General features: G+C 47.3%; 4 protein-coding genes across 5 annotated transcripts in view; 2 read left to right on the top strand and 2 right to left on the bottom strand.

Annotated features, from left to right (window-relative positions):
* Nucleotides 1-838: 838 nt before the first annotated feature.
* On the bottom strand, nt 839-1,551 carry LOC117652669 (thymidine kinase 2, mitochondrial-like). Its single transcript, XM_034397752.1, has one exon. It carries the CDS (start codon nt 1,549-1,551, stop codon nt 976-978), a length of 576 nt encoding a protein of 191 aa, XP_034253643.1. The 3' UTR covers nt 839-975.
* A 2,757-nt stretch (nt 1,552-4,308) lies between these two features.
* On the top strand, nt 4,309-5,902 carry LOC117652570. The gene is made up of 3 exons (XM_034397589.1): nt 4,309-4,883; nt 5,416-5,511; nt 5,776-5,902. The coding sequence occupies exons 1-3, from the start codon at nt 4,725-4,727 to the stop codon at nt 5,863-5,865; spliced, it is 345 nt and encodes a 114-aa protein (XP_034253480.1). The 5' UTR covers nt 4,309-4,724; the 3' UTR covers nt 5,866-5,902.
* Nucleotides 5,903-6,544: 642 nt separating this feature from the next.
* On the top strand, nt 6,545-10,042 carry LOC117652569. 2 transcript variants are annotated; one of them, XM_034397587.1, is made up of 7 exons: nt 6,545-6,702; nt 7,632-7,838; nt 8,187-8,360; nt 8,484-8,696; nt 9,056-9,261; nt 9,646-9,845; nt 9,969-10,042. In XM_034397587.1, exons 1-4 carry the CDS (start codon nt 6,692-6,694, stop codon nt 8,536-8,538), a joined length of 447 nt encoding a protein of 148 aa, XP_034253478.1. In that variant the 5' UTR covers nt 6,545-6,691; the 3' UTR covers nt 8,539-8,696; nt 9,056-9,261; nt 9,646-9,845; nt 9,969-10,042. The 2 variants fall into 2 exon arrangements, with proteins under 2 accessions (XP_034253478.1, XP_034253479.1); XM_034397588.1 differs by having other exon boundaries at nt 9,973-10,021.
* A 4,903-nt stretch (nt 10,043-14,945) lies between these two features.
* The window catches only part of LOC117652668 (verprolin-like), a 4,859-nt gene continuing 560 nt past the window's right edge, over nt 14,946-19,244 (bottom strand). The window contains exons 2-6 of the mRNA XM_034397751.1: nt 19,074-19,229; nt 18,747-18,836; nt 17,216-18,172; nt 16,936-17,122; nt 14,946-15,108 (exon numbers count right to left, since the gene is read on the bottom strand). Coding sequence (XP_034253642.1) covers nt 14,946-15,108; nt 16,936-17,122; nt 17,216-18,172; nt 18,747-18,836; nt 19,074-19,229 — 1,553 coding nt within the window. The remainder of the gene's footprint in view (nt 15,109-16,935; nt 17,123-17,215; nt 18,173-18,746; nt 18,837-19,073; nt 19,230-19,244) is intronic.

Below are 19,244 nucleotides of genomic sequence, written 5' to 3'. Positions count from 1 at the left end.
TTTATATATTTGCCACATATTTTTTATATCGGAAAAGTATCTTGCTATATTATCTTTTCCACATATGTCGTCAATATATGTTGGGCCATATATTTTGTCCATATAGTGCCCATATATTTTCCATTTTGCAAGGGTTCTGTATTATCAACAAGGTGACCGTGTACAGAATGGTGGCTGGCGCCAGACAGTGCGCCTTTATATTACAGATGCAGAAGAACATAGGGAAGAATAGTATGGTGGAGAGGGGGGGTGCATGGCCAATGGGATTTAGGAACCAGGGTATTTGAGGGAAGAACGGAAAGAAGAAGGGTTGAGGTCCTGGCCAGGATCACTAGGGCAGTGGTTAAAAAACCGGGGAATGACCGTCTAGAGGCCGTGCTTTGGTTATGTTCTCTATTGTTTCATATCATAACACCACTCCCTCCTGAATGAAAGAAACGAAGTTTCTCAAAATTTTCCTCGTACACCCTTTTCTCCAGATCTTTACTTAGAACGCTGACTTTGAACTTTGACGTGTTGGTTTGAAAATTTTGAACTATCTTCCCACTCTCTCACTCAATTCAGCACAATTTTTTTTTTTTTTTAAGTCTGATTAAATGTCCAATTTTGGTAATTTCTTGAGTTTTTCTTTCTGAGTTGACGATGGCTGTCGCTGTCTTGATGTGATGCTACAAAGGCTCGCTCCCCCATAACCTTCTGGGTGCCAGGCGTTAGGGTGTCCAGTCCTAAGCCCGCGGGTCGGCTGTGTTAAAAAAGAAAAATAAAGAATAGTTGGCCTTTAACATCTCAGACGCCAGGTAGACTCCAACAGCTCCAAACGGATGTTACAACCGTCGTCACGATTTGCAACACCGCGTGAAGTTGGGATGTTCCGCCTTATGGAATTACTCCTCGCGTATGGGCTGGGACTCCTGGGCTGGCGTGACGTCATCTCTCAGGTTCTGGATAATGTCCAGAGCGGCTGCCAGCAGTTGCTCAGGAGTGAGCGTTCCATCCAAGACGTGAACTGGGTCGGTTTCCTCTCGCAGCAGCCAGGTGTCGGTCAGACATCCATAGCAAGGTGAGATACTCGACAGTGACACCTGCTTCTTCCGTGCGACCTCTGCGGTTCAATCGTTGGTACGCTATGGCCGGGGGCGTGCGTACGTAGATGTAATGAATTGGCCGCTGAGTTGGCGGGGCGACGGCGTCGCGCAAGATCCGTAGAATGGCCATGTGTTCTCGGCCAATGGCACTCATTTCCGCGAGGGCTTGAGCGAACACTCTCAGCGAGCACTGGGGTGAGCGCTCCAGGACAGTCAGCCCTTCTGGGTGGTTAGCCAGCAAGTTGGTTTGGCGGCGGCCAAGCGTGGCTAGTGCGAGTACTTGGAAGGGGTAGCTCCAAGTGACTCGGTCGGTGTAGAGAAGTTCCAGCAAATTATGCCCTTCCACGTTTTGCCAATCTTTGACAGGTTCGTCTAGTACTGGGAAGAGTTCCAATCTCTTGAGGTTGGCTGCGAGTGTTGACTTTCCAGCGGCAATGTTCCCTTCCAGGTAGATAATTGGGGCCATTGGGTGACGTTGTTTCAAGAAGTAGTGTACTATCAGTGCGGCAACGATGGCCAAGAAGGCGATGTTCATTATGACGAAGATCATTTTGGCTTGCCGGGTGCGCCAAGTCGACAGTGGTTCTGTGAATTTAGACTTGTTAGTTGCTAAACTTGCTTGTACTCCCACTCCTCTCTGAATGAAGGAAATGCGAAGCATTTATAATGGTTTTACTTCTTTTCGTGTTTGTACAATCAGGTTTACAATGTTTATTGTGGTTTTTATTCGGGTTTGCGACTGGCGATACTCCTTGTGTATAACTGCTGCGCGCGCTTGCGTCTGGCGATACCCCTCGCGTTGGGTTCCGAGCGCGACCTGGTACGGTGCACCGCCGCCGGTGCGTGTGGCGCTGGAGTCGCGCCGCTGCGTCGCGTCGTTTGCTGGCTGTCGGCCGCTGGTTGCCAGCCGTTGCTAGCCGTCGCGCCGTTGTTGTCGTTGTTGCCGGGCCGGCCGGCGTCGCCGCGTTGCGGTCCGCGTCGTTGCGCTGCTCTGTGATTGGCTGTTCGGGTCAGCTGACGTATCCTTGCGTCTTGATTGGCCGGCCGCGCTGGCGTCGGTGGCGTGGGCCTGCTCGCCGGTGTTGGGTAGCGTCAGTCGGCGTAGAGCGCCAGTGTACACTCTACCAAAAATGTCCTGTAAATGCCGTTAATTTATTACCAGTTTTCACTGTAGGTCAATTCACAGCGTTTACTGTGATCTGCTCACGGGATTCACTGTGATCTTGTTCGCGGTGTTCACTGTGATCTGGTCCCCAGTAAACACTGTGAGTTTGACGCCGCTAAGCACCGAAGTACTGCAAATCAGGCTCCAATTCACGGCGTTTACTGTGGCCAGATCACAGTGAACACTGTAACCGAGATCACAGTGAACGCCGTGAACTAGTTCACAGCAAACGCCGTGAATTGCATAACAGCAAACATTGGTAATAAATTAACGGCGTTGACAGGACATTTTTTGTAGAGTGTATGCGGTCGGCTGCGTCGCCATCTTCGAGAAGCCTGCACGCGGTACTTTCCTGTGTCCTTCGGTCTGCGAGCGCTATCCGTGAGCCATGGATCCACCTGTCTTGCTCACGCTGCGATTCCTGGCGTATGCTGCTCTGTGTTTCTGTGATTCCTTCCTGGGTCACACTGCCTACGTGAGTACTCCGCCCGTCGGTGTCGGCTTGGTCTCGGCCCGTGCATGTGCATGACTTGGTGGCGTCCCCCATGTTTTTTAGATCTGTGCTGCATGCTTTTACCTATGGGGTTTGGGGCAGCTCCCCCTGCATATCCAACTTCTCTTCCCGCTGGAAGGGATTTTCGAGGATCAAGAATGGGACAGCGTTGCCCTGTTGCAGACCTGGCCCACGTTCTTGTGTGCCAACTGTCGGCATCGCGTGTTTGTAAGTGGGTTTATGTGGCTTGGTCCTTATGCTGGGTTGGGTTCCCGTCCTGCATGTGTCCTTTCTTCCCTTTAAGGAGGAACTTCCCGGGCCAGCCTTTCCCGTAGGCCACTTCGCCCCCGAGGTCCTGCACTATCTCATGCCCCCGCACCACCCTTTGGTTGGTTGGGATTTGATGCCCGGGGACGTGGTGTACGGGTTTGATCCCTTCCCCGCTCAGGAGATGCACGGCTTCCTCCTACCTGTCCCTGAAACCGAGTTTGTTTGGCTGGGGCCGGGTCGCGGGCCTGCGACCGGGGCTGCTTTGGCCACGTATGACCCTTTGCCACTGCACGACGTGCCATTTTCCGAGGTGAGTTCCCGTCCCGTTTCATCCCTTTTTTTTTTGGGTTGCCCTGGGGTGTCAATCCTTCTTGTTCATTTAGTTGGAGTCCGAGCGCGTTGCTCGTGATGCCCGGCGCGCAGCGGCCGCTGCCGCTGAGGAGGTGGCCTTCGCCATTGACTTTGCTGGGTTTGAAGATGTTGAGCCCGAGTTGCCAGCCGTCCCTTTTGACCCCGAAATGGCGGCCCTCCCCCTTGATGATCTTGACTGGGGTTCAGAAGCCTCTTCGTCCCCTGTGCCGCCTCGCGGCATCGCACTCTTCCGATTCCCCTTAGAGTACTCTGAACGGCAAGCCGGTTTTGACCACTTCCCGGGGTGCAGCTGTGACTTGTGTCTGGGAATTGATGGCAATGAAGACTATCTGGTGACCGAGTTGTGCTCTGATTGTGAATTCGAGCTCCCTTCTTCTGATGACGATTAATAGTGCTCATGGGTTTTTATGCCTCGTCTGTTTCCAAGTTACGTTTAACTTTATCTAGTTTATTAAACGTGTTGAATTTCGAATGTTAGTAACTTGCCCGTTCAATTGTGTGCTCCAAGCCTTCCTCTGTTGGTTTGCTTGATCTCGGGGTTTACATCCCTTGAATTTTAGTGTTAGGGTTCAAGTCGTACCTGTTGACTTGTTTCTTTAAGTATCGAGGTCTTGTTTTGGGCTCGTTTGTTCGACTTTAAGGTGCATTTATCGACTTGTTGTTTAACTTGAAGTTTTTTTTTTTTTTGGAGAACTAGTTTAGCTTAAGTACCTGATGTGATTGGATTGGCTGAATTTTAATTTGACACTGGTTTGTGTCCGGAATTCTCTGTTGGTGGGTTTGTTGTTATTGCCCATTATTGTTATTCATTACATGTTACATTATCCATTTTGACACTAGTTTTTGTGTCTGGTGTTCTCTGTAGTGGGTTTTTATTATCGCCCATTGTAATTCTTACATGTACTCATCCATTTTGTTTTCCTTTCACCCCCCGCATGTTGAGCATGTCTTGACTTGAACTTTATGCATGATTGGTACTTCTGGTGAGTCTCATTTCCTTTCCCTCTTTGGGTCTGGTAATGCTTCGTTTTACTGTAGTTTGCTTGTTGTTTGTTAGGGCCCACTTGACGCTCCTGGCTCAGTTGTTGTGTTGTTATTGTTGTTCTTTTGTTACATGTTTTTTTTTTTAATATTTACTTTGTTTCAGGTTTGATGTTGTTTTTCTTTGGTCTGATTGAGCCGTTGTCGACAGTAGTTTACTTCTTTGCTCCGGAACAAGACCTTTCTCCAGTATTAAAGGTTGGTTTTGCATTCTTGGTGGAGTGGTCTCTTTGTCTGCATTTGTTGATCTTTCCCTTTTTGTCTTCCTCGTTTTCTGCACGAGGTGGACTTGTGTTTGATGGTTTTCTTCACTTGCTTCTTTCTTTTGTCGCAGCATTTCTACAATTTCTGCTGGCCCTGTTGTTTTTTCTGGAGGCGTGCGTATCCTGACTCGACTTCCAGTGGAGCGGCTGTTGGGTTTTCGGGCACTGGCTGGGCTGTTCTTCCCGTAATCTTGGTGAGTTTACTTTTTTCTAATCCTTGTATTTCAAACTCCAGTGCTGTTATTTCTTGCATCATTTCTTTTTCTTGGGCTCTCATGCATTCCAATACTTGCTTTACGTACTCTGGATCCTTCTCATTAGTTTGTACTATTTTGGGGCTTGTGCAGTAGATCTCCTCAATGTCTGAATCGTTTCCTTCTAAGTCTATAACTTCAATTTCTGATTCTGAAGTTGAGTCCCATGCACTAGCAAGTTGTGTACCCTGGGTCCTCGAACCAACTTAGTGCTTTTCTTCCTTTCTGAGTTTTCTGCATACTCTTTTTCTTTCTCTGGCTTCTCTTTCTCGCTGAGCCTGAATTTTCTGTTTTCTAATCTTCTCTCTTTGCTCGAGCTGCTCTCTTCTGAATTCTGCGTCTCGTTTTTTCTTTCTGAGTAGCTCCTGGTGTTGCTTTTGTCTTACTTTCCTTTCTTTCTCCTCCTCTTTTTCAAAAAGTTTGCTAGTGGTGATGTTTTGGTTTGTTTAATTTGCTTGTTATTCTGTTTCAGTGGCGTAATCCGATCCGTATCCGTTGTGAGAGTGTCCTTTGGCTGAAGTGGCGATTCCCTGGCCCATTCCTTGTGGTGGCTGGTTTTGGGTATTTGGTAAGTTTTCTTTACCTTTCCATCCTTCAATTCGTGGGCAGAGTCCTTTTCGTTGATTCCTTTATGAGCGATCCAAGTTCTGGGGGCCATTTTTGCAGATGTTTTCCGATTTCCGATTTGGTAGCTGAGCTGGGTCTAGATTCAAGTTTGACTTTGATATAAGATGGCGGGCAAGGACAAGATGGCGGCTGGTTGCTTCCGGTCAGTCGTAGGAGGCGGTGCTTTCATGGCCGGTTCGACTCATGCTTGGTTCTCCTGTTGCAGGTTATGTGGGCCCGACTATTTCCGAGGCGTCAGAGTGCTGATTGCGAGCAGGCGGTGCCTCGCAGCTGTTTGTTGACATGGCGTCTGTGAAAAGCTGAAGTTGGTGGCTGCTCTGGACGTTTGGACTCGAAGACACCGATTTTCGAGTTCCGGAAGATGCCCAGCTGTGACTGAAGAGGGCCGCTCGATGGTCGCTCGATTGACGTCGTGGATCAAGTGGTTCAAGGAGATCCGCCGTGTCCTGTTGGTGGACGTTCCAACCTTTGCCGTTTCACGGCTTTCCCGGCGGGACTCTCGGCATCATTCTGGTGTCGGGGTCTCGGGGGCTGTTCTCAGGCTTGGGATCCGGGAGACAGTCTTTTCCATCTGGCCAGTGGAACCGGGTACCGGCGGGCCCCTTTGTGCATGGGGGCCCGGGGTCGTTGCCAGGGAAAGGCCTCGGCTTTACGTCGGGGATAGCCCCCTGGTGCGGCCCCGCCGGCGTAGTTGGGCTGGAAGTTGCCTCTTCCGTTCCCGGCCTGGTTCCGTGACCGGGTCGGGATGTAAGTGGAGTTTTCGTCGAGGACGGCTTTGTCAAGACCAGAAGAAAGCGGGGCCGACAGGCTGTCCTTGGCTGCCACCAGCGCCAGCAGCGCCTCCGGGACCGGCGCCGGCCGCGGTGATGGACATCAGGCCTGCTGGTGATGGATCCCCGAAGGCCGGGCCCCGAGCAGGTGGCCGGCGGTGATTGCCACAGACCATACCGGAGACCTGGGCAAAGCCAGGCTGCCCTTTCCTTCACCTTTGGTCAGTCGTGTTGGCCCGTTGCCATGTTGTCCTTGGTTGTTGGACGACTCAGACGTATGTGAGCCATGCAGCTTGAGTTTCTTCCTCGGAATTTGGATATGCTGCCAGTCTGTCGGTGTGAACTATCATCATGGTATATGGGTGAGCTTCCTTCTGAATTCTTGCGTTACAATCGTTTAAGATATTTAGTATGGTGTAGGGTCCTTCCCATGGTGATGTTAACTTTGGGGAGACTCCTTTAATCCCTCTTGGTCTGTAGAGGTAGACACTGGGAGAAATAATGAAGATTGTGGCTGTTAAACCTAATGCCACTCTCCACTGTGTACCGAAAGAAGGTGTTTACCGTACCCTGGGATACAGTAGACACCGTACCTGAAAGAACGGCGTTCACTGTATCCAGGGAACCTGCATCCACTGTACTTGGAAACTTTTCAGACACGGCATTCAGTATAACTGTAAGATAAAGGCGAAATTCCAAAATCGCGATAGGAACGTTTCGATGACGGAAATGAATTCATCTCAACAAGACGAACAAAAAATGATAAGCATGTTATGGTCTCAGACTCGTAATTCAGTGGAAATCGTGATCAGAAGTCTAAAAAAGAAGGAGTTTTGGACCCCTAACATAAGACTCATCAAATTACGTTCCAAAATTCTACTTTTTTAGACTTTTGATGCCGATATCTGTTGAATTTCGAGTCTGAGCCCATAACATGCTTATCATTTTTTGTTCGTCTTGTTGAGATGAATTCATTTCCGTCATCGAAACGTTCCTATCGCGATTTTGAAATTTCGCCTTTATCTTACAGTTATACTGAATGCCGTGTCTGAAAAGTTTCCAAGTACAGTGGATGCAGGTTCCCTGGATACAGTGAACGCCGCCGTTCTTTCAGGTACGGTGTCTACTGTATCCCAGGGTACGGTAAACACCTTCTTTCGGTAAACAGTGGAGAGTGGCATTAGGTTTAACAGCCACAATCTTCATTATTTCTCCCAGTGGACCCTGTCTCCTGCCTTGAATGGGGTTAGCATTGCAGTGTTGTCATATCGTTGTTTCATTTTTGTTGCAGCCGACTCTTGCATCTCCCTGACCAGTTCGTGGATTTGGTCGAGACGCTCTCTGATTTGCTGCGGCATGGTTCCAACGTCCTTTGTCCATGGTGGGCTTCCTTGATTCAGTGTGAGTGGAGTCCTCATTGTTGTGCCAAACATCATTTCATACGGAGAGAACTTGTGGACTGGATTCGGCAAGTTCCTGTACGCCTGAGCTATGTGAGGTAAATATTTCACCCACTCTTTTTGGACTTTATTTACAAGCATTGCCAACTGCTGCTTGAGGGTTCTGATCCACCTTTCCACTTTTCCATTGGCTGAAGGGTGAAAGGCTGTTGTTCGATATTTCTTTATCTGGTACAAGTCCATTATTTCCTGGAATAGTTGTGACTCAAAGGGTGTCCCTTGATCCGAAAGGATAGAGACTGGTGCTCCGTAAACTGAGAAAACATGGGTTATTAGTGCAGTTGCAATTTCTTTAGCATCATTTTTAACAAGTGGGACTACAACTGGCCAGCCTGAAAATGCCTCTATTGCCACTAATATGTACTCGTATCCTTCTTTTGTTTTAGGTACTTTGCCACAAATGTCTACATGCCATCTGCCATGGAGTGTTCCTTCCTTGAATATTTTGAGTGCTGCATTTTTGATGGGGTGTCTCGGTTTTTTGAACCTTTGACAAGTGTCGCAGTTGGATATGTGTGCTGCTACATCATCGGCCATTCTAGGCCACCAGAAAAACCTACGTAAGTAATTGAGAGTCATTGTTTCACCAAAATGATTCCCTTCTCCCAAGTTTTGATGGTATTCCCTGACTGTGAATTTTACACTGGCCCTGGGTAATATTAATTGGAGTGTTTCTTTTGCAGGGTCTCCTGTTGGGTCCTCGAATCTCCTGTAGAGTACTCCATTTTGAAGTGTTAGGGAGTTGTATTGGTGCCAAAGTGTTCTGGTATTGCGCCCAAATTTGATGACATCTTGAAGGAGGGGCTTCTGGCCTTTCTCTACTGCTGTGATGATTGGGGCTAAGTTTTTGTCTGCTCTCTGCAGTGATGCCATCTCTAGTGGTGTTTCCCCTTCAGGTGAGATTGCAGTGTGTAGAATTTCTGTGACCCTTTTGTTCTCCTCAACTGTTTGGCAAATGCGACAACTTTCTTCACAAGTTTTCACCTTAGTTGGGTCTGGCTGGGTGTGGTGGTGACAGATATTGATGGTCATGTTTGTGTCTTTGAATACTTTGTAGAGTAGTGGAATTATTTCTAAATTGTTTTCTGGACTTTTGTAATAGTCAAACTCTGGTAGATTCCACTCAGTGATATTTCTGTTGATGAGCCAAGCTTTCAGGATGTTTAGTGCTATTTCTACATCATTAACGTGTGGTCTGTGCTCCATCTTTTCCTTGACAATGAGACTAATGATTGTTTTGTTGTTTCTGTTGTAGGTGCACAGCCCGGGGAATGTTTTGTCAGTGTTCGAGTGGAAGTCTCTTTTGACTTGGTACCACTCTTCAATTTGTCTGGCCAGTGGAGAGGAGAACTTCCCTTCCAAGCTGATTGGGTGTACGACTGGTGCTGTGTTGGGGGCCTGAAGAACTGATGTGAAAATTTCCTGGATTGTCAACCCTTCCACAAGAGTGGAGCTGATGAGGTAAGCTGCTGCATCTTTAGCTTCAATTTTTGTGCACTTTTTGCAGTTAGGTTCGCATGGCCTGTCTGGCCGTCTACTTAGTGCATCTGCATGACTGATGTTAGTGCCTTTTTCATGCACGACTGTGAACTTGTATGGAGACAACTTTTCTAACCATCTTGCTAACATGCCAGTAGGGTTTTTGAAATTTTTAAGCCATTGTAGAGCTGCGTGATCTGATTTTACTATGAAGGGTGCTCCTGCTAGATAATGATTGAAGGCTTTCACTGACTCCACCAATGCTAGGAGCTCCCTATGAGTGACACAGTAATTTCTCTGTGCTGGGGTTAATGTTTTAGACCAATAAGCTATTGTTACTTCATTGCCGTCTTGTTCTTGTGTTAGGACTGCTCCTAGGCCAGTGAGGCTGGCATCACAAGTCAACGTGAATGGTCCTTTATCCACATCTGGAGAACCAAGGACTGGCGCAGTGGTGAGAGCTGTTTTGACAGAGTCAAAAGCTTCCTGACAATAAGGCGTCCAATCAAAGTGGACTCCTTTTCTGAGTAGGCGGTACAAGGGTGAAACCTTGCTGGCCATATGAGGTACGTACTTGCCATAATAGGCAGCTAGACCAAGCCATGACTTTAATTCTGAACTGTCATTTGGCTGAGGCCAATGAATGATTTTATCGATTTTATTTGAATCTACTTTTATTCCTGTTTCAGACAGGATGTGTCCCAGGAAGGAAATCTCCCTTTGGAACAACTCACACTTTTTGGCTTTGAGGAGGAACCCTCCAAACAATTTTTTTAACAATTTTTTACACAAATTTTTAAACAAAAAAATTGTTTATATTTTTTTTCTTGAAAACTATTGCAGATATAAAGCCCATTCTAGTAAATTCTATGACACTACTGGGGATGAGTCTCCCTGATTTTTTCCCCACAGATCTGAGCAAGTATGCGAACAAAATCTTACGAGAAGCAAAATTTTAAACGTTTCGACTAAATCTCCAAAAAATGTCCAAAGTCACTTTCCCTTAAGCCAAAATGAAGCTTACTCAATTATCTAAAAGGATTTTAACACAGAAATTGTAAAATCTTAATCCGTCTGCATCAAAATTTTTTTTTAAAAAAGTGCTTTTAACATGTATGAGCCCCCTTAAGTCTTAACCTTGTCTCTAATAACATACCTGGTTATTTATGGCTTCTCTTATCAAAGGTGACCTTGAACGGTTCGAAATGGAGCTGCTTGAACTAGTTCCACTTACTGTATCACTTTCTGAACTTGTGTCTGAACTAATATGTCTGTTCAAGTGTCTGTTATTAGCCATTATAGTTTATTTAGGTTCTTTAAATGTTTTCTTCTGTATGAAATAAAATGCTTTGTTGCAAATTTGTGTAGTTTTTGAAAAGTTGTGCTACCATAGTTACGATTTAAGGATGTAACAATGAGACAAATGTATTCAAGGAGTAATAATAAAATTTAATTTTGTTACACCAAAATAAGTTAATTTACACAACTACAAAACAAAAAAAAAATTTCTTATTTCACAAGGTTGTAGAGATTTGACGGTTTAAAAAGGAGCTAAACAAGTGTCAGTCAGTATTTTCATTTCTTGTCTTCTTCCCCTCTCTGGCTTGCTTCCCTCACTCCTGGCCAAGGCCCCCACAATACTCCTCTTTCTGAACTCACCCACCAAGCAAGGTGTCACTGTTGCCCAGACTATGAATTGGATCGCGCCTCAGCGCCGGTCAACAGTCTGTAGCCTGGTCTCGGTCTGTGCGCACCTCCCTAATAAACCAGTGAATCCCTACTCTCTCAAGTCACTTATCCGTTCCTCATCACTATTAGTGCCCTACACTACAAGTGGTGACAGCGGTTAAACTGGCGATATTGCGTGGGTTTTCCCTACGTTTTTGAAGGAGGAAGAGAGTGTGACGAGCGATTTGTGTGATTGAGTAGTCTATAGGAGGTGTAAGGAGGTATTGCCTGGCTGGATAGTCGTGCTGCTTCCTTGAGGAGCGTAAGCCACTACCAGTCTGTGCAGTCCTACACTTCTCTGAGCAATTGGGTTGACTGGTCGTAAGCCTAGTATTTGTGCTGATCAGTTGACAGTTTGAAAGGGTTAGACGAACGTAAGCCTGGTGCTGTTTGAAACGTAACCACTCAGGAGTGCGCTGTTTCAAACGTAAGTACAAGAGCTGTTCGGATAACTTGAAAGAGGTGGATTAACGAAAGCAGTTTGTAAAAACGTGCTGTTAAGACACGGAGTAAGTGGACGGAACTGAAAGCAGAGCTCGCTCGCGCTAGTTACCGTCGTTAGGTCAAAGGAATTTCAGGGAAGTACACGAGAAAGAAAACACAAGTTCTCAAGACATCGCTGTATTATGCAGCCTTTCAGACAACCAGCACGTGACTTCTTCGATCCACACGTAGGACCTTTGCCGCATCCGATGGACGAAGATCAACCAGGCCCTGCTGGTCCTGCTCAAAACGAGCCGCCGCAGCAACCCGACGCGGTAGTTCGACTAGTCCCGCCTCGCGCAGGCCGACCCGGATTGCCCGGATTTGAAGGGTTTGATGTTCAAGAGGGACAGCCTGCAGGAGAACCCGAAGCACCAGAAGCCGGCCGAGGGCGTGGCCGAGGAAGGGGACGTGGCAGGGGCAGAGGCCGCGGTAGAGGCAGAGGTCGCGGAGCTGCTCAAGGACAAGCAAGAGAGTTACGACAGCGTCACGTCGATGAAGCAGACGACGACGACGAGGAAGACGAAGAGGCAAGCGAGCACGGCGACGACTTGGGTCATGGATTTCAACAAGGACTACAAGCAATGCAGCCTCTCTTTAATGTCCTAACTCAGATATTGAACACGCAGCAACAGCAGATACAACAACATCAACAACAGCAACAACAAAATCAGGGTGTACAACAACAGCGCCCAGCACCCACTACAGAGAGTACTAGAATCCCAGAATATGATGGAGAACATTGCTATACGCTGTGGAGGTCACAGTTCAACAAGATTACAAAGAACATGACAGAGGAAGAGAAGAGTCAGAAGCTCGTGACAGCTCTACGAGGAAAAGCTTTGATGGTCTTGCCAATGCTAGACCAGCAAGGAAAAGAAGCAACGTTTCAAGAACTGGATGCTCTTTTGGCAAAAACATTCAGTGCTGTAACATCGCTTTGGCAAAGAAAGCGAGATTTTGAAACGTTGAAGCAAGGGCCAGATCAGAAACTAGAAGATTTCGCTCTACAAGTCGAGCATGTGGGAAGAAAATACATGGTCACACACAATGAAGAAGACCTACAAGAAGCATTAGTGACAGCTTTCGTCAAAGGCTTAGCAGATAGCCACATGGCAGAAAGACTGGCATTTGCACAGAGCGACACGTTGGCAGATGCTGTAAAGAACCTAAATAGAGGATTACTGCTGTATGGAGGACGACCAGCCAAAAAGGTCCGTTTGCTACGCGGCTTGCTACGGTCCTCCTGCATCGGCTGCGACCCGGGATTGAACCCGCGCCGTCCGATCACAGTGCCATCGCCTTACCACTCGGCCACCCTTGCGCATGCTGCAAGGAGTCGTGAAACACACTGATGGACGGAGCAGTCAGGCAACAACCTGCCCCCACCCGCCGCCCGCCCCACTCTGTGCGCCTCCCCCCTCCACTGTGGCTGTAGCGTTGTCTGTTCCTTCCATGTTTATGGACAGTCACTGAACCGGTTGAAAGACGTTCCTTGTCCGTTCGGACGCAGGCAGGGCTCCCTGTTCGTAACGTGTTGGTAAACGCACATTGAACCGGCTACAGGTCGTTCCGTGCCCGTTCGAGCTCAGGCAGAGTTTCCCCGTTCTTTACGTGTTTGTGACTGCACAGCCAACCGGCTACAGGACGTTCCTTGCCCGTTCGGGCTCAGGCGGAGTTTGCCTGTTCTCTACGTGTTTGTAATTAAACATCAAACCGACTAAAGGATGTTCCGTGTACGTACGCGCGCGGGTAGAGCTAAGTGTTCACTGCACGTTTGAGAAACAGACGGTAGACCGGCTATAAGAGGTTTCGTGTCCGTATCCGAACAGGTTGAGCTGACTGTTTCTTAGGTGTTAAAAGAACTTGTGGGAAGCAGGCAACACACTGCTCTTTTCCTGTTTGCTGTCTGCTCTCGGGAAGCTGTTTCGTGGATGTTATGAAAACAGACTATAAACGCTCTCTTATTGTTGTGCGCGTTCTTACGCTGTTTCGTCTCTGTGACGCGTTTCTTACCTGTTCACCGAACAGACAGAAAACACGCTCTTACCGTTTCCATTTTCGCCTGGGAACAGGTCGACCGTTATGGCAGTGAGACGGTTCACCAGTCGAACTTTCAGAGGCCCTCGGCTAGGCGCTTCTGCTGCACTCGCTGGCAGCGTCCTGCCGCGCCTCACCGAGCGACTGTGCAAGGATGGTGGTGACGTAAACGCCTAGAGCGGGACACAGATGGGACATTCTGGCTGAGGCCAACCTATTGCCGCGGCCCTGGTCATGGGGCTGCAGCCTCAAGCGCCTAGAGCGGCGCATGGACCATGGCACGGACTCAACATCGTGGAGGACGTCAAGCTTGATGTGGTCCTGGTGGCGTAACCGCATCGCGCTTCCCTGTGTCGTCGATCGACAACAAGCGGGTCACGGCCGCGGTGACTCTAAGATGAGGGAAACAGATTGACTTGGAGGTAACGCCCTTGCAAGGGCCCTTCCCGGAGCTGCCGCGCTGCCGGTTGGTCGTGACGCGTACGTCAATAATGTTGTCAGCGTCGCGGAGGTCGAGGAGTGCGCCGAGCATGTTGTGCGGACTGCAGCCGTGGATCTGCGTGTCGTCCAGCAGCATGCTCGGTGGTCCCTGGCCGTGGCCAGCCATCCAATACCATCCAACTTGAGGAGGATGATGGCCGTAGGCCATCGACGGTGCTGGTCTTGGGTATGCGCTGCATGACGCCGGGGTGTCGCTCAGCGCCCTCAGCGCGCTGCGCTGGCTCTGCAGCCCATGGCGTTTATCACCTCCAGGAATTAAGGTGGTCTTGATAATGTCTCAAACGCCAGGGTAGACTTCCACGCGGTGAAGCCGTCGTCCCCAGGCGTGCGGCCGCGTGGAGACAGATTCAGAGCCAGCAGGAGCTTCTCGGCGCTGACGGGGAGCAGTGGCGCCCGGCGGGTCCCCCAGAATGGTGCTGCTGCAGGTCTTGCTGTATCGTGGGGGATCTGGCCGTCCTTGCCGTCCAGACGCCACCCCGGTGGTAGTCTTCCTGTGGATGGTGGCGGGAACGCAGTTACCTCCAAGATGTTGGGCCTCAGCATTCTGCCGTCAATCTGTTGTTCTCTCGGCGGATGCTTGAGGGACTGGCAGGGCTCGGCTTGTTGGCGGTGCTCAGCAGGACCTTGCTTCCCTCTCGACGTGCTCGTTCTGGCACGGCGGGCTCCTCGGGCCGCCGGCTTGCGGTGCGCCGAGCATGGCCTGGAAGTGGTGGTGCGCCAGGCAGGTGCACTTGGTCATCCTGAGCGCGGTGAACCAGTCTGTCAACGTCCTGCAAGGATCCAGGACGAACCTGGACGCTAGAGTGTGCGGCCAGTCCAAGCAGGCGGTGCTCGAGCAGGCTCGTGATGCCGGCCTCCATGTCACCGACACAAAGCTCGCAGACGGGGTCTGTGAAGCACCCAAGGCCACCATCTTATCCAAACAGTCTGTATACACGTCCAGCAGAGAGCCATGGGCCACCTTGAACAGTCTTGTGAACGTCAAACACAGTGACCTGCCCCTTTTCGATGACGTTCTTGAAGTCCTTGGCTTTGGTCCTTCCTTGCGTGTGCCCAGAACGCCGCAACTCTAAGTCTCTTTTTGAGAGTTTAAAGGTCATTTAGAAAAGTAGAGGCGTAAAATTGCTGGTCGCACGTATGCCGGCCAAGAGGATGGATGGCGGAACGCCTGTAAGGTAAACCACTTAAGAGCACGCGCGTACGAGGGGATGCCTACCCACGGGGCGGCAGGCGCCATATCCCGCACAGTTGAAGGGCATGGACAGGCGTCTGCTCCAGCAAGGTTCATGCTTTTGCGGTTCTTCGGGCTCTGTTGGCCCTTGATAATCATGCCATCGATGGTAATATTTAGACCAATTTGTGAGTCACCTCTTTGAAAAATTACTTTGAGTTTGCATGTACGAATAATGGGACACCATGTTTTTTCATCTTGAAGCTACCATCTGAACTGTAAAAGTTTGTGCTCTTTGCTTGTTAGTGAAGTAACTAAACCCTTTTACTGCCTTTAAAGATCCTACTTGACATTCCCCTTGTGAGCGTTACATCCAACACATTCAGTTGGAAAGAATAGTTTACTTTCTGAAAAATTATGAGATTTGTCTAACACACGACCACTGCAAGTTTTGCGTATTCGATTAAATATCTTGATGAAAGCTTTACCATCTTTTGGTAGGGGGATACAGCCAAATCCCAGAGTCGAAGAGGAAAGTTTAATTATAATTGTCTCTTGCATGCTCCACTCTAAGTTGGTTTTAAGGAATTATCATTGGCAAAAATTTCGACTCTTCTCAGGAATCAGTGAGGCTGCATGAGTTAATGCCCTTTACATGTGGATTGAGCGCGCATAAACAGTGTTAATAGAAGCTTATTTGATCTACAGTCAAACTTAGACATTGAACTTCCATAAAGATTGAATGAAAAAGCAGAAGACTTCTATTGTATGCTCAGGACTAAGTTGAACTTATTCCGCTGAGGTGGTTAGAAGGAAATGGTCAACTCAAAGTTGAACAATTAGGCATGAAATTTTAATTGTCGTTAGAATAAAAAAAACAGATACAAAATTAACCTTGTACAAAATAACTTTTAAGCAATGATGCACACATGCATACATTATAAGAAATAAAACAAATGAGCTTGGAACTCTAATTGAAATTAGAATGACAAACCTTCACACTTGAACACGACATGAACACAATAAAGATATCGATTGAGGTGATGAACACATGCACTCATTTATCACTATTCGAAGTACGAATCAGTATTTGAAGTACAAAGTGTACAATAAGGCATAAGATCCTAATTGTAATTAAAACAAAAGACAGACACACTGATACACATTAAAAAATAAGATAGCAGTGATGCAAAAATGCTACGCACTATCCAAAGGAGAACAATGAGGGTATGAAATTCAAATTATTATTGAAAGAACAATAGAAGAGAAATACTTGTACACACAGTAAAAATCATTAAGGCCAGACAAGGTTGTGCAGGCAACAATGCACATGCTCTACAAACCGAAGTGTGGTTGGTAGAGTGCATTCATAAAACATTTAGTATCAGTATTTGAAGTACAAAGTGTACGATGAGGCATAAGATCCTAATTGTAATTAAAACAAAAGACAGACACACTGATACACATTAAAAAATAAGATAGCAGTGATGCAAAAATGCTACGCACTATCCAAAGGAGAACAATGAGGGTATGAAATTCAAATTATTATTGAAAGAACAATAGAAGAGAAATACTTGTACACACAGTAAAAATCATTAAGGCCAGACAAGGTTGTGCAGGCAACAATGCACATGCTCTACAAACCGAAGTGTGGTTGGTAGAGTGCATTCATAAAACATTTAGTATCAAAAATCACTGGCAAATTGACCATCTATCCAAAAAACGTAAAATACCTTTCAAAAAGACTATTACAAAAGGGGCACTTCTTCTTGGGTTTGTAGGTTTGCCCAGACACCTGGAGCCACCTATCCAGGCATTCCTTGTGAAATAGATGCCCACAAGTTGTGCACACCAGTTGCTTGCCATTGTTTTCTTTGCAGATTTTGCAACGAATTGTGTCTTCATCGTCCGAATCAGAATCTAAAGAAAAGAAGACAATAAGAAAACATTAATGTTAATTAACATATTTGATTTAATATGCACAATCATATAAACTAGAATCTTTTAGCTTACCTTTCTTTTTCTTTTCCTTGCATTTTCCGTTATTCTTATCTTCCTTGGGTTTTGGCTTATTCTTAGAGCCCTTTGGGCGACCCCTCTTCTTCTTCTTTTCCTCATTGCCGCTATTGTGAGAACAGTGTGGTGGATCATCAGGATCATTGGTCTGATCATTGCTCTCAGGCCTTTTCACCTTCACCTTCTTCTCATGGTATGCCACGGGAACCAGTCCATGTTCCGTGTGTATGAAATACCTGTCCTCTTCATCCTCTCCGTCACTGTCAATAAATTTGGGTTTTTTCTTAGCAGGGGCGGGAATTGTACCTCTTGGACGTCGCTTTTTTTCTGAAGTAGGATTTAGCACATGGGGCACCAGCCCTTGACTTGTCTGGTTATAATACAAAGCCCCATTGGCGTCGCGATTGGGTTCATATGATTCGGGTTCAGATTCGTCTGATACCACATAAACTACGTCGTCTTCTTGGCCTGGCATGGGCTGTTCTGGTTCCGGATCAGGAGTGAAGGTGGCCCGAGGAGGACTCCTTGAACATGATGGCCCAGCATCTCTATCAGCATCAAGACTGATGCTGGACTGAGGGCCAGCAGATGACCTGGCAGATGGTGGCTCAGCATCTCGACCACGGTCAGGACTCAAGCTGGCCCGAGGAGGACTCCTTGCAGGCCCAGCATCTCTATCAGGGTCAGGACTAGGACTGATGTTGGGCTGACGAGGACCAGCAGATGACCTGGCAGATGATGGCTCAGCATCTCGACCACGATCAGGACTCAAGTTGGCCCGAGGAGGACTCCTTGCAGGCCCAGCATCTCTATCAGGGTCAGGAATAGGACTGATGCTGGCCTGAGGACCAATCCTAGCAGATGATGGGCCAGCAGGTTGTAGCTGGCTGTCAGGCGGAGCAAGGGCAGGGACAGTCTGCCTCACCATGGTCTGCATAAAAGTCTGCAGCATGCCTGCCAAGAAAACAAAACCATACAATTGAGGTGGTGCTACAATCTGACATCTAAATAAGTTTTACTTCACTTGGGAGTTTGAGTTAAGATTTTAAATTAGCTTTTGTTGAGGTGTTTCAATTTGTAACCTTGAAGTGAAAATGTGCAAAAGATTCTTATGCCGCAGCTTAATTGTAAATGCTATCTAGTTTTACTTTATAAAGTGAGCATATAAGACTTCAAAATACCTTAAATAAAACCTTTTAAAACAACTTATAAGTATTCCAAAGAACACTAACAGTAAAAGTATGACTGGTTATAATATAAGCAGATAGGCCTTGCTTAATTAACCCTTATAATTATGCACCAAGCAAGAAATTTTTAAGAAATATTAAAGTGAGTAACATTGTAAAAAAAAAGTACTAGCTCAGAACCACAACTTTCAGCCATCAAAATTCCACAAAGAGTATAAATATCCAATTCTAGGCTTTGGCTGAGGGTTCAAGGGTTAGAAGATTAAACAAAGAGAAAAAATACAATAAGAGAAAGCGGAAAAGTAAATATTACCTATTGTTCCTTAAAGGTAATGTCATACCTGCAAAATCTCCAGCGTTGATGCAGATGAACACTGGACTGCCAGCGCCAAAGCCATTGCGCACCATTGAGAGGCTTCTTGCTGATTGATCTGGAAAGGTCAGAAAACACCATGAAAATATTAGACCGGTGTCTAAAACATTGTTGCGCAAGAACTCTATTTGACGAAGTATAAAACATCCCGCATTGATCTACTGTGACTTATAACCAACTTGAAATATGGCAGTGAAACTTAACGGAAGAGAATTTTACCAGCAAAGACCGACAAATTAAGGCCATTATTTCATTTAAATACACCGCATGGCTCTCACACAGAATACTTAGCTACCTAGCACAGGTTCTGCTGCGTCATCAGCCACTTCACCAACACGCCCTTCCGCCTCTTGGGCCGTCTGAGGTGGGTCGGCCACTTCAACAGCTGGGGCTTCAGGTGGAGTTTCAGGTGGAGTTTCAGGCGGAGTTTGAGGCAGGCCTTCAGGTAGTTCTGCGGGTGGGGCTT

Source organism: Thrips palmi, unplaced genomic scaffold (genome assembly GCF_012932325.1).
Source record: "Thrips palmi isolate BJ-2018 unplaced genomic scaffold, TpBJ-2018v1 HiC_scaffold_7, whole genome shotgun sequence".
Classification (NCBI taxonomy): domain Eukaryota; kingdom Metazoa; phylum Arthropoda; class Insecta; order Thysanoptera; family Thripidae; genus Thrips; species Thrips palmi.
The sequence above is the reverse complement of the archived record's forward strand: the minus strand, read 5'-3'. Positions and strand labels throughout refer to the sequence as shown.